Below are 13,554 nucleotides of genomic sequence, written 5' to 3'. Positions count from 1 at the left end.
TTAGATTGTAACTTTAACTTCAACTTTATAAGTTTGGCTTATCTAGGTTGTCTTCCTATGAGCGACAACTCCAGTAGCATCACTCACATTTTTGTGACAGAAATTGAAACGTAGGCGGCCGGTGCTGAAGCAACTGTGTCCGAGGACTTCGATGGCTCTGAGCCATTCAAACAGCCGGCAGTGTTACATTTTTGATTTATGCATGAATGTCAAGATGTAGAGATGTCATAAATGGTTGACTCCACATAAGCATAAGATGTTTTGAAACAGGAGGAGTCATTAGGAGCCATGTTCAAGCCATAAATACAGATTTTCTTTTATCGATTTTGTAATTAAATGTGATTTGAAAATCAGCGAAAGTGTATTTCATCAAAAAACACATTAGTATCTCAATGATATATAATCTAAATACTTCGTTTAGGAAGGAGTACAGAGAGGTGAAGATGTCCAGGCAGAGTTAGAGAGACTTTCAGCACAGGAGAGACAGGCTGCACAGAATCATGAGACAGAAACAGGCTCTGAATTTAAAAGAATCTTTCTACTTCTGCCATGAAAAAGTCTGGTTCTCCGGCTCCGCTCTCCTGTCTGTACATTTCCACGCTCAATTGTAGGCGGGCACAGATGTGAAGGGATCGTACATGTTTGATGGTTAAGTCTAGACTTCCGTCTTTCTCCCTCTATATTTCCCACAGGGATTGCTGGCTTAATCCAATGGCCTGTGCAAACCAATGCTCCTAGTTTTATTGCTCTGTGTGACTGCTCTCTCCTCTAATCTGGACAGCCACGCTACACACCAGTTAGGCTCTCTCTCTCTCACACACACACACGCACACACACACAGGACATCACACACGTACGCGGCTTTGCGGAGAGCTGGATATGCCCTTCTTGAAATTCAGTAAAGACTCTGCCGCCTGCAGTACTGTACTGTATGTACATGCGTCTCTCATCTCATTGCTCCGACTCTCTTCAAACACACATTCGCATCACACTGAGTTTCCACCCTGGAGGCCCGAGAATCTCATTTAGCCCTTTAGAGCGAGGCCCAGACACTTTATAATGGCACATCGAATGAGAGAGAGAAAAGACGTTATAGTGGCACAAAAGGATGACAATGGAGAGCGAGAGAAAGAGGGGAGATGGAAATGGTGTGTGTGCGTGTCTGTGTGTGTCTGTGTGTGTGCGCATGTGTGTGTGTGTGTGTGACAGAGCCCCACAATGACAAAGAGGAGGAGAAATTAAAATGGATGAAAGACCAGTGATGTGAAACAGTCAACAATAAATGCGAGTGGGGGGGATTAGAGCGCTGAGGAAGACGGAGGGAGTGAGAGACAGCGAGGCGTCTTCGGGGGGTTTAGCGTGTTGTTGATGAGTAGTGACAGGTGCCAGCCACTGGAACAAGCAGGGTGCACCTCTGACACCGATGCTGACGGAAACTGTCCTGCTATGCCCCCGTGCTTCTTCCCAGACAGAAGAAGAAGATCTCTGACATTGGGCTGATTGAACAGATAAAAAGGCGAGAGTTTCCCACTGACAGCGGGATGTTGACGTGTTATTCAAAGATTCATTGAAGAGCTTTCACGTATCTGAAGTAAACGCTGATTCAGCAAAGTGGCAAGAAAACACTCAGAGGGACTGAGCCAATAAATAATAAGCATTTGCATAAATGATTGCATTGCAGAGGTCAAATAATAAGCAGAATGGAGAAGACAATCTTTTTTTTACACGTGGCAATGCCTTAGCAGAGTCTGTGAGTGCATGTGGTACTTTGTCTGTGTACCTCAGTAGCTATACAGCAATAACAATCAGGAATGTTAATATATTGAGCATTTCTTTTTAGTTTCTGTTCTAACTTGTCTGTGTGTTTCTTCAGGTTCAGGCGAATGTTGAGAAGGCACTGACGCTGTTTGGCCAGCTGCTGACCAAGAAGCACTTCCTGTTGACGTTCATACGAACCCTGGAGGCACAAAGGTATCACACTTCCTTTCTTTCTTTAATTCTTGATTTGATTTGATTAATTTATTTGCAAAATATAACAAAATATTGAGATTTAAAAAAAAAAAAGGTATGTGCAAGTGAGATCAAAGACACCCCTTTAGGCTTATGATAAAAATCTCACCTAAGGAAGCATGATAAACAAATACATAAATCATGCAATCCAAAAAATGTAAAAAGTTAAACAGGCTTACACAAGACAAACAACTTAGACAAATAAATAACAATTAAATGAAAATACATAATACAGTAAAAGTATGTGTGTGTTAGCTTATTTGTTATTTATTGTACACATGTGTATAAGTGTAAACACGTGCATACAGACAGCTTTGGTCATTTTAGATAGTTTGGTTCTTACACATCTAAATATGTTGTTATTAACATGTTTTCCCCAACTTTCAACAATGTGAATAAACAATGTCTGCCGCTTTTGAAAAGCAATGTAAAAGCAAAATAAGAGCATTTAATATCAAAATAGAGATCATGGTAGACTCCCGGTTTTGGGAACAGGATGATGTAAATGCAAAACAGTCACTATAGTAGGTTTACAACTATTACAGCAAGGTTCCATTATGAAATCTATGGTGCATTCATTGCATTATATGTTACATGATGCTGTATTTTGATGAGCAGCTTCAGATGTGGCTCAAAAGAAGCCGTGACGAACGTTTGTGGATCATTTACATCGAGAGGGTCAATGTATTTCCAGGTCATTCTCAATGCGAGACAGAGGCAACGTGGCATCTCTGATCATGACGGCCCTGCAGGGGGAGATGGAGTACGCCACTGGAGTCCTGAAACAGCTGCTGTCCGACCTGATCGACAGAAACCTGGAGAGCAAAAACCATCCCAAGCTGCTGCTCCGGAGGTGAGGAGGACGTGGAGAGACAGGGATAAACTGTAGACTGGATGCTGGACTCGAATTTTTAGAATACGTTTTCTTTTAAGTTGAACCAGCTTAAAACTGGACTAGGTATGAGGGCAAAAAGTAAACCACAAACCAAATCCTAGTATAAGTGATACCATAGAAACTAGATATTGTTAAATGTGTATTCTAAATGAGTCTTGTAGTGAGTTTTAATGTTCCTTCTTATCAACCTGCTGTAAAAACGGGCCACAGCATAGATCCACTGCTCGTTAAACTGTCCATTGACAAATCTATTTTTCTCATTATCATCTGTCACACGGCACCACATCAGGCAAATATAGGATGTGAACTGTTGCAAGAGCCATTGAAGTTTTGGACTTCTTTAAAGATTTCTCCCTCCATAAATGAGGCAGGGAAGTAAAGCTTCTGTCAGCTTCACTGATGTGGAAAATAAAAAAAAAACATAACCAGGGGTTCCAGCACACTCAGAATCACTATTATCGAAGTATTACACATAAACACGAGAAAGACTGATTCACCACAGATCTGCACGAGTTCATTTCAGGTTTGAGCAGACAAATTAAAAGCAGTTTATTGCTGTGCTCACTGACACTTAAAGAGTCCTGCATCAGGGTTGTAGCATTTTTCTGTCATGTGTCTTAAACACTATGTCTTATCATATGGAAGAGGGGAAATAGGGACAGTGTATTAGTGAGTAATTCATTCTAAATAAATTAACTCGGGAGTCTTTGTGTCAGAGCACAGCAGGTGAGGTAAACTGTGAGAGTGAGAGAGAATATCTCCGCCAAGGCTGACTGGCTGCAATATTGCAAATACATGTAGTGAGGTCAGATACATCCGGATCATTATCCAGATCTGAAGCAAACTTCACCTGTTCATAGTTATTAGCACTTTACATATGCCTGATCGTTACTATAAAGATCTCTGCATTATTTCTTACACAAAAGTGTTGAAAAAACGTCCGATCTCGCAATGTTAAACAAAGTGAGAAAAGGTTCTGGATCCGCCCCCCTGATCTGGAGCTGCACCAAAATGTAATGGGTTCTTCTGTGACCCATACACCATCCTTCCACCAAGTTGCATGGCAATCCATCCAGTAGCTTTTGTGTTATGCTGCTAACTAATAGACAAACAAACAAAAAGATGAAAACATAACCTCCTTGACAGATGGATGGATGGATTGACACTTTATTGATCCTGGTATTTATCAATAATTAGTTACTATTTACTTGCAACCAGGGTCATATGATTAAAAGCAAAGGAAAGCATGGCAACAAATTGGCAGCAAAAAGGCTTGAGGGCCAAGAAAAGCCTTCCAATGACTCCTGTCACATTCATGTCTGCACTGAGGCCTTGACCTCGCTTAATGGGGTCAGAAGACAGGACGTCTTGTATTCATCGGTTTTAGTGGACCAGTTCTTTAAGGGACATTCATCGAAAATCATCATCTCCTTCTCAACCAAACGCTTTATTGTCCTTATAATTAATACTTAATTATCTAGATCTATCTGAGATACTAACTAAGACCTGGAATCTCGTACATTTTCCATGTTTTCATGATCTTGTGACTCACTCGTTTGTAGCTTTTCCTTTTAATGGTGTTTTGTCTTTATTTTCCTCTCTGCAATAGAACGGAGTCCGTCGCTGAGAAGATGCTGACCAACTGGTTTACGTTTCTGCTGTATAAGTTCCTCAAGGTAAGACCAGCAACAACCGGCTATAATCATTCAATCTTCTAAATGCTAAATAAGCAGTCATGATCTAAAGTGGATTAACAACATATTGTGTGATATTTTAAATATATTTCCACTGCCTTCGTGTTAGGGAGTTTTATTGAATTCCCCTGGCTTATGTTCTCTCTGCGTTGGATTTATCTCAGTGTTGTTATTAAAAGGGCTTTTCCTGTTTCCACTGCATATTTCCGTGCCTTACACATACAGAAGATAATCAAAGGCTCGTGGCAGCTTTATTCTGCTCTCGGTTGTTATAATGTCTGTTTTCTTTTGTGCACAGATCCTCTCACCTCTCATAATTTCACTCTGGTACCTGACACGTCCTCGTCACTGATCTTCCCGTCGTTCTTTTAGCTTCCCTCCTTCTGATGTCTCTTTCATCAGTGTCATTTCTGTTGTCATTATTACTGCGGTCGCTCTCTCTCTCTCTCTCTCTCGCTCTGCCTTAAGGTCATTTTCATCACCGGGGGGGGGTGCGACGTCGCTCACGCTGTCGTCCCACGCCTCCTCTCTTTCCCTTCATCCTTGCCGTCCCCTGTCCCTCTTCCCTGTCACTCGCCGCTTAAAGAAAGTCTGCTCATGAAATGGTTTCTGACGTTGCTCTCTCTCGCAATAGTTTGTCGTCTCCTCTCCACATGATAATTACAAAACTTTGAGTTGTCCTCATATGGCGTTATAATCCTAATCCCATTATGAGAGCTAAACCATGATCATTATAGGCCAATGTTCATTCAGTTAATGTTGAGTGTTGGGAGAAAATAACATTAAGTTTTGTGTCATTCTCTAGTTTTGATGACTGTGTTGTTTAACAAGGATGAATATAATACATCCACCAACGAATTTCACAATTGTCTGTTTGTAACCTGCAAAGAGTTCATTTTATCGTCGTTCACACTTTGCATGTGTATTCTTGATGGCTCGAGGAAGTGCGGTGTTGAATTTGGTGCAATTTGGTGAGTTGAACATGTCTTCGCGGCCCAAAACTGTCCCACCAGCTCATTTTGATCAAATCAATTCAGTTTAATTTTATGAAAAACAAAAATATCTAGAATATTTTCACTGCAGATAAACCAGGTAGGATGTTTATAAAAAACTCAGCACATAACGTCCAGCACACAAACAATAAACAGTGACATTATATTGTAGAACTGTTTGAGGAGGACTCACTGATAACAAGGAATAATTCTGAAGTAGTTTCAGAGCATGAACACAGGACAAGAGAACAGGCAGGTTTAGAACAGACCCGACACTAGTACATGCAAAATATTTATGATGCATCTAAACTGTTACTTAAATCCCTTTTGCTTTTAGGTTTATTTGCCTAGAAAATAAGAGACACAGTGTCCCTGACTCATGCATTGCTGATTTGGTTTCCAGTGATTGTTAGTGATGTAGGACTCGGAGACTATGTATCTCCCTGAACAGCAATAGCCATCATTATATCCTCAAAATGTAAATATCAGCATACAATCAGGGAGCCCTAATGAAGGCGGTGTGTGGAGGAAAGGAACATTTTGTCGACACGCGCGCAGCAGCCGAGCAGCAAAGGCGGAAAGACAAAGCAAGAGCACAACAGTGTGATGTATACTCACTCTGTCTCGTTAGTAGCTACCCACCTAATTGGCCCAGATGCTAACAAGGTTCTTAGAGCATATGGCATTGGAACGAGGGAGGGAGGAGAGAGAGAGGCGGGAGGGAGGGAGGAGAAGAAGGGGTTAGAGGTGGTGGGGAGAGGGAAGAAGAATAGAGGGAGTCTCGACAATTAGGAGGAAGCGAGGGAGGGAGGAAGTGAGGGGGAAGGATGTGGGAGGAAAAGAGGCAGAGACAGTTTAGTGTAACAAATGTAAAAGGAGGAGCAGCGTTCAAGTAACGACAGAAAAAGAGTGAAAGCAAAGTAGACAAGGTGTTGGAAGGAGACAATCCTCTAACTGGAAATGATGTTTCTGTACAACTAACATTCTATAGAACATAACTTTTACCAATACTTTGGAATGGGCTGTGCTTGGTGTTTGATGATGGTTGTTGTGGTGGTTTTCTTTATCTTTTTCTTAAAGTTTATTCATATTGAACATATCACAAACAGATTTCTGGAATTATTAAATTAATGTTGATAGTGAATAACTAAAATAATATCTCATCTTGCAGAACAAAATCCACTTGAAGTGACAACAGCATTATTAAACTTTTCTATGGTTTACAATATCATGGTCTGGTTTAAAGTTAAAAAGTTCAAACTGACTTAAGATACAACATATTTATTGATATTTAACCAAAATCACAATCCTTTCCTGACCTTATGCAAAGTGTGTTTTTTTTTATCTAAACATAAACCAGACGATACTGTGGATGCAAACTCGCATGTCACACTCCACCCCATCCTCCTCCTCAGGGTAAATGTAGAGTGTTATTCATAAAAAGAAATAAAAACTCTAAACATAATCCAGTCGGCTATTATGTTGCCAAAACTTAAGTTGCATATGTGAATGATTTTTCAGGAGAGGGTTGTAGTGGGAAGGGTTTTTGTTACTTGAAAGGTTCAGGAGGGGGACAAATGAAAAAAGGAATGACAAGTTGGCAAAAAAGTACGATATGAATGCAGAGGCAATATTAGATCTTTTATGAGACAGAAGCTTGTTCTGACATCAAATGTAGGGAGAGATATATCACTTCCACTTGGTATCGTCAAATTGAAATCTATTTTTAGTTTTAACAGATCAAGCCCTGATCACCTTCCTTGTCCTTGCATGCGACATAATGACATCATAAATATGCTAATTCAGATTTTACATCGTCTAGCGACATTTAGCCAGCAATCAAGAAGCTTTAGCTATTTTCCATTTACAGTGGGTCCATGTCAGTTCAGGCTTTGACCTCTTCATGTTTGAGGTAATTTTTCCTCTTAATTACACAGAAAACAAATATCAGAAATATCATGTTTCAAATACAACGTAAGAACAACTTGTTAATTTTACTGAAACCTTCTGTGGGTGTGTTGTCTTTTTAACCTTAGAGGTTAGGAAAGATTTCTTGTAAACAAAAACAATTTCTGTTTATATTCACTATTTCTCACCCGGATGCATTATGCATATCCTAGTGGTCCAATAAGGCAGAGAAGGAAACATGAAAACTCTATGGTGATGCCTTTTTAAAGGTAGAAATTAGGAGGAAAACAAAATGATTACACACATCGGACATTAGAAAATCATACAAATAAGTCTTCAGTGTGGTTGCAAGTCATTATTGATTGACATGTATTTTCAAGCATAATTTTTTTTAACTGTCCTCCTCTTACAAACATCCCAAAAGCACTTCTGTACAAACATGGTAAATCGTCTGTATTTCTATAGCACTTCTCTCGTCTTATTGATCCACTCAAAGCACTTTAAGGTACAAATTGCGTTCACCCATTCACGTACACATTCATACAGCACTTATATATCCTCCCCTTTTTCTATTACACAATAGCCATCAGGGGCAATTTTGGGTTCAATATCTGGCCCAAGGACACTTTGGTAAGCAGACTGGTGGAGCCGGGGATCGAACTACCAACGTTCTGGTTAGTGGATGATCTGCTCCACCTCCTGAGCCACAACCACCTACACCTTAGTGAATAGAGTGACACATTCAGCATCAGGAGGGCTAACCAAATAGTTTTTGAGCCAATATTTAACCAATCTGTCACTTGGATGGAGCTGCGGTCGCAAGGTGTCATCGATAGATGCACCTGACCGATCACAAGTCAGTCTCAGCTGTGAATCATGACGTTTCATTCCGTTTTTATAGCATCAAATAATTGAAATCAAATTTACTGGACAAATGAGCACATAAGAACTACCTGAAATAACAGAAACCATCATTGAGAAAAAAATGGAGGAGGTGAGTTTTATATAGTGCAGCCAACCACCAGCTACCAATCGAGACGCTTTGGCTTCTCTTTTGGGGAGCGGTCGTTTCGTCCATTTCTACATCTATGATAACATCACATACATCCAACATGTTTGCATCAAATCAAAGGTAGAGACGAGGAAGAAAATACTGTGTGAGTGAATTTGAGAGAAAGAGAGAGGGAAGATTAAATAAAGAGTAAAGGGTGGAAGATTGGTATCACAGGGAGAGAGGGGGAAAAGCCAGAGAAAAAGGAGGAATGCGTGATACAAAGAAAAAGCGACTTGTTGAGTGTGCTTGAAGGTGAAACAGATAAATTAGTACTTTTCCCTCTTCTCATCTGGACGTCATGCATCTTCCACACACACGCACACACACGCACACGCACACACACACAGCCTGAAGTATCTCGCTGAGCACGGCACGGTCGATCATTAAACTCTCGTCTGGATGAGTATTGGCTGTGATGTGTCCTCTCTCCCCTCTCTAAACTGCCGCTGCCTCGGTCGGGAGTGTTTTCCTTTAGGCCCGAGTGATGACTAATGACAGTATTGATTGGCAAGTGTCTTTGATAGAGGGAGAAGTGGGGAACATATTTATAACATCTGGGTCTAGTCACATAAGACTCACTCTGGGGTGTAAACAATGCGAAAGACCTGAAAAGGTTATTTATATAACAGCTGCTTTCACTCTTTAAGTCCTCGAGACAAAAGAGATTTTTACATAACACCACAGTGTCCTTCATGTTGCGAGACATTACTCTAAGGTCTGATGTTTAGAATGTCCACTGCTGTGTTAAAAAAACTTGGTACAAACATGCCTTCTTGGCTGTAGATATTTAGATCTGTCATTACCTTTTTACTTCTTTTCCATCTGCAACTCACAGGCTGGAGTCTGACAGTATGCGATAACTTGATCATTTTAATATCTGCTTTTAAAGATTTGATACATTGCACACCATGTCTGTATTTTTTTGGTCCAAAATTGTTGCACGTTTAAAAATATATGCGACGTCAAGCTGCGTCAATAACAGTGCACCAACTCCGAAACTGTCATCCATCATTAGAAATTTTGGAACAGGTTTGATTTGCTGCACTTTTGAAGGCAGAGAGTTGTTCGAGCTGTTCGGGATCGATTGGATCACCGAAATGAGTTTTCTTGTTTTTGATATGTGGTCTCAGTGCTTGAGTGAATCAAACTGGGCCACTGACAAACTGAAATAGAATATAGAATATAATTTTTACAGCTTCTTGATCAGTATGGAACTCTCCTTGTACCTGATGGCTTCTCAGGATTGGAGGGACCCATTGTTTTCTTTTTTGAAAAAAGTGAGAGGACCACAAAATCATCCCCACTGCTCAACTTCAGTTAAATCCTACAGCGATCTTTCAAATTGAATAGAATATTTAAATGTATCAGACTCAGTGTCCGCATATGGAAAATACTGACTCTGTGCAAAAACGTTAATAATCCTTCAGTAAGAGGAGACGGAGGGAGGATAGATGCTAAGTTAAGAGGTGTGGGAGGATTTTGGACATTAGACTCAAAATGTGAATGACATGCTGTCCAGAGAACATTTAATAATGTTGCTGTGCTTGTTCACTCATTAGCGTCTGTTAAGGTGGTTATAATTTGTTTTATTGCACTATAAACCTGGGTCCTGTTTGACCTGGAATGCACCTTAGAGAGTCCCAGCTTTGTAAATGCCAAGAAAGGAAGTAGACAAATTCCACATGGCCTTAGAAATAACCCAAACCTGTTATTTTTGTTATTTTAAATGAAAAACTTTCATAAAACACTGCCTACAAATCACATGAAAGAAACATTGTGTATCCTACATCCTCCGCCATTGTGCCAATGATGCTTGGCTGGTCAGCAACATGAAAAGAGATGTGCACAAAAAAACAGATGCATGGTCCATTTTCACCTGTGTCATCACAACAAGCATTAGACAGAGAGACATAGATCCATATTTAACTATACAGATAATTATACCAAAATAATACTGTCACATAATGAGATTAAATTATCATACATTTTAGGAATTTATGTATTTTTGCTGGTACATCACACAGAGGCTGAAGTGATCATACATGTGATAGCATGTGGGGATGCACTTAAGATATGGAGCTGTTGTCTTAAGCACTAAACAGTCAAATACAGGAGGAAGGAGCAGAAACGAATACGGAGCAGCAGAGAAAATTGGGTTTGAAATTTAACTTAAAGATTTGATTTAAAGATTTTAAACCCTGAGAGGCAGGTGTAAGAGGAGAAAGAGAGAAAAGGGCAATTCAAATGAAAAGATCCATAAAGTTAATTTACTTTATGGACAAGAACACAAGAACTCAGCACCACAACAAGAGCAGCAATGCAACAAACTTCCCAACATTTGACAGTTTAAGTAATAATATTAAATTATAATAAATGCTGCATTTCAATAAAATGTTACCATATTTTCCACAACCAGAGGCAGAGGGTCATAAGATGAGATGAGTCATGAATTAAGAAAACCATTTTCAGGATGATCTATTAAGGATGTTCTATTTATGTATTAATTTTATCAATCAGATCTTTGTCTTACGTGTGCCTGTCTCATTTGTGGTTCTTTGTCTTATATGTTAGCTATTAGCCACTAGACTGTTTATCTGTCTGTATTGTTATGGCTCCAAGAAAGTGCAGTGTTGAATTTGGGTTTTTTGGCACATGATATGTTTAACATTAATACATTTTAAATAAACAGTCGACCAGTTCTCTGTAGCGGCAGCTGGGACTCATCCACGAAAGCGACGTTGTCAATTACAACAGCAACAATGGCTGCTGATTGTGGTTACAGCTCCACTGCACTTTGAATAAACAGGCGAACAGCTCTTTGTGCAGCAGCGGTGGCGCAGCTTCAGCGTTCTGTCGCAGTCGGTCTTTACTTGCTGTGACTCAGCATCACTTTTGCTTTTTGAGAAAGAAAGCTGCAACCAGCATTACCACAGACCAATCAAACAGGCATGTTATACTGAGCCAGTTACTCAAATAAGAAAGGAGAACCACTGACTCTAGAACTTCTGTTTCCCCCTCTCTCTGTAGGAGTGTGCTGGGGAGCCTCTGTTCATGCTTTACTGTGCCATCAAGCAGCAGATGGAGAAGGGACCCATCGACGCCATCACAGGAGAAGCCCGCTACTCCCTCAGTGAGGACAAGCTCATCAGGCAGCAGATTGACTACAAAACACTGGTCAGTAAACTCGCTGTGTCTCCAGTGTTCTGCGGCTGTCCTATCGGATCTGAATCACTGCACGACTCGTTACGTTTCAGTCACATTTGACAAAGATGAAGATTTTAAAACCAAACTGGAAGTAATCAGCAGTAAGACATGACGGAGCCTCTTTTTCCCTGAATGGATGTGGAGCGTTGCTCCAGGATTTGGTCCAGGGGAAACATGAAGCTTCAGCACCAGTTATGTTTGGAGTGAGGATGTGATCTGTCTGAAAACTGGCCCAACTTAATTTCTGTGTTATTCACTTTGTCTGTCCAAAAAAAGCACTAGAGGTTTGGATTGGAACCACAGAGACAAACCTCGTTGTTGTCGAGTTGTTCTGGTCTGGAACCAAGTCTGAACTCTCAGTTAATTTTTACAAACAGTTTAGGAAAATGCCTGGATGATAATATAGCTACTGCAGTGGTGAATGTAGGGATTTCATCATCAGGGGCCATAAAGGGGCCACAATTTACACAGAGGGGCCCTTACATGTCCAACATCCATGCACAGTTTCTGATTCAGTATAATGCACATTAAAGTCATTTCTTGTTTACTGTTAGCTCTAAAGCTTTGAGCAAAGCCTCATACTATTGTATATAATTTGAAAATGTTTCCTTTTTTAAGCCAATGGTTCTCAAAAAAGCTTAGAAAATTAAAACTCCTAACAAATTGTCATGTTTATCTCATTGATACTAAGTGTCTAGTTTATTAAAGGAAAAAAAAAAACTGCCAGGACTGGGGCACTTTAGGGACCAATCAGATTTCAGCTGGGGTCAGTGCCCCCCTGGTCCCACCCCTGGATCCGCTCCTGAGCTACTGCAAACAAACTAGGTGTAAAACTTCATGTACAATCAAATGCTCCTAAACAATGATACAAACATCTCACTTAGCAGCACTCTAGCAGTGTGCCGACTTAAACCTAATTTATTTTGTCTCTTTCCATTTTTGTGTTTTTTCTTCTGCCAGACGTTGCACTGTGTAAACCCAGAGAATGAGAATTCCGCCGAGGTGACGGTCAAGTGTCTCAACTGTGACACGATCACTCAGGTCAAAGAGAAGCTGCTCGATGCTGTGTACAAGGGCAGCCCCTATTCACAAAGGCCAAAGGCTTCTGATATGGACCTGGGTAAGAAGCACAGTGCTGCACACGCATGTATGAAACATGCACAGATTTTGTCACTTCAGCTCAAAACACACAATCACAACTTGTACAAGTTAGCTGTAGTATTAGGAGTTCTTTGCTGCACTTGTCTGAACTGCTGGTTAATGTCAGTGGTCGTAACAGAGCTAGTGATGTGTTGGATGGTTACTTGAATCAAACTCAGGTGACGGGATTTTCTGTTGCCTAGAATCAGTTGACATTATTGTTATTACATATGAAATAATTCATTTTATTTTGACCACTTTGGGAGAGTTCAGCAACCCGTGAACACAACATTTGCTTATTATCACCTTATTAGGTTGCTCACCTACATATCCTGCAGACACAGTGTAACATTAATGTGGAGTCATGTTCGTGTCTCCACCAGTTCCTGAGGAAAACATGTGGCTCTGTAAATGCTCCACATGTTCATCAGCAATAGTCACAAGCTCTGAGCCGTTTAGTACTTTAGTACTAAAAATAATACAAGTTGGAAAAAGGAGTAAAAAGCAAAATAATGAGCTGAGAGCAGCTAACCTCTTTAAGGCTTCATGGAGCTGAGAGGAGCTGCAGAGGCCGACGAGACATTGGTCATTTGGAAATATTGATTTGAGCATCTTTAAGTCGCGACTACTATTCAAAGAATTGGATGAGTACACTGC

General features: G+C 40.3%; 1 protein-coding gene across 2 annotated transcripts in view; it reads left to right on the top strand.

The window, feature by feature from the left end:
* LOC117764601 (plexin-A1-like) overlaps positions 1-13,554 on the top strand; it is a 261,822-nt gene that overhangs the window by 228,859 nt on the left and 19,409 nt on the right. For both annotated transcript variants that reach the window (XM_034590517.1, XM_034590516.1), the window contains exons 22-26: positions 1,874-1,971; positions 2,705-2,863; positions 4,515-4,581; positions 11,581-11,727; positions 12,718-12,877. In XM_034590517.1, the coding sequence (XP_034446408.1) occupies positions 1,874-1,971; positions 2,705-2,863; positions 4,515-4,581; positions 11,581-11,727; positions 12,718-12,877 (631 nt within the window). The remainder of the gene's footprint in view (positions 1-1,873; positions 1,972-2,704; positions 2,864-4,514; positions 4,582-11,580; positions 11,728-12,717; positions 12,878-13,554) is intronic.

This window comes from Hippoglossus hippoglossus, chromosome 7, assembly GCF_009819705.1.
Source record: "Hippoglossus hippoglossus isolate fHipHip1 chromosome 7, fHipHip1.pri, whole genome shotgun sequence".
NCBI lineage: Eukaryota > Metazoa > Chordata > Actinopteri > Pleuronectiformes > Pleuronectidae > Hippoglossus > Hippoglossus hippoglossus.
This window is presented reverse-complemented; position numbering and strand designations above follow the sequence as displayed.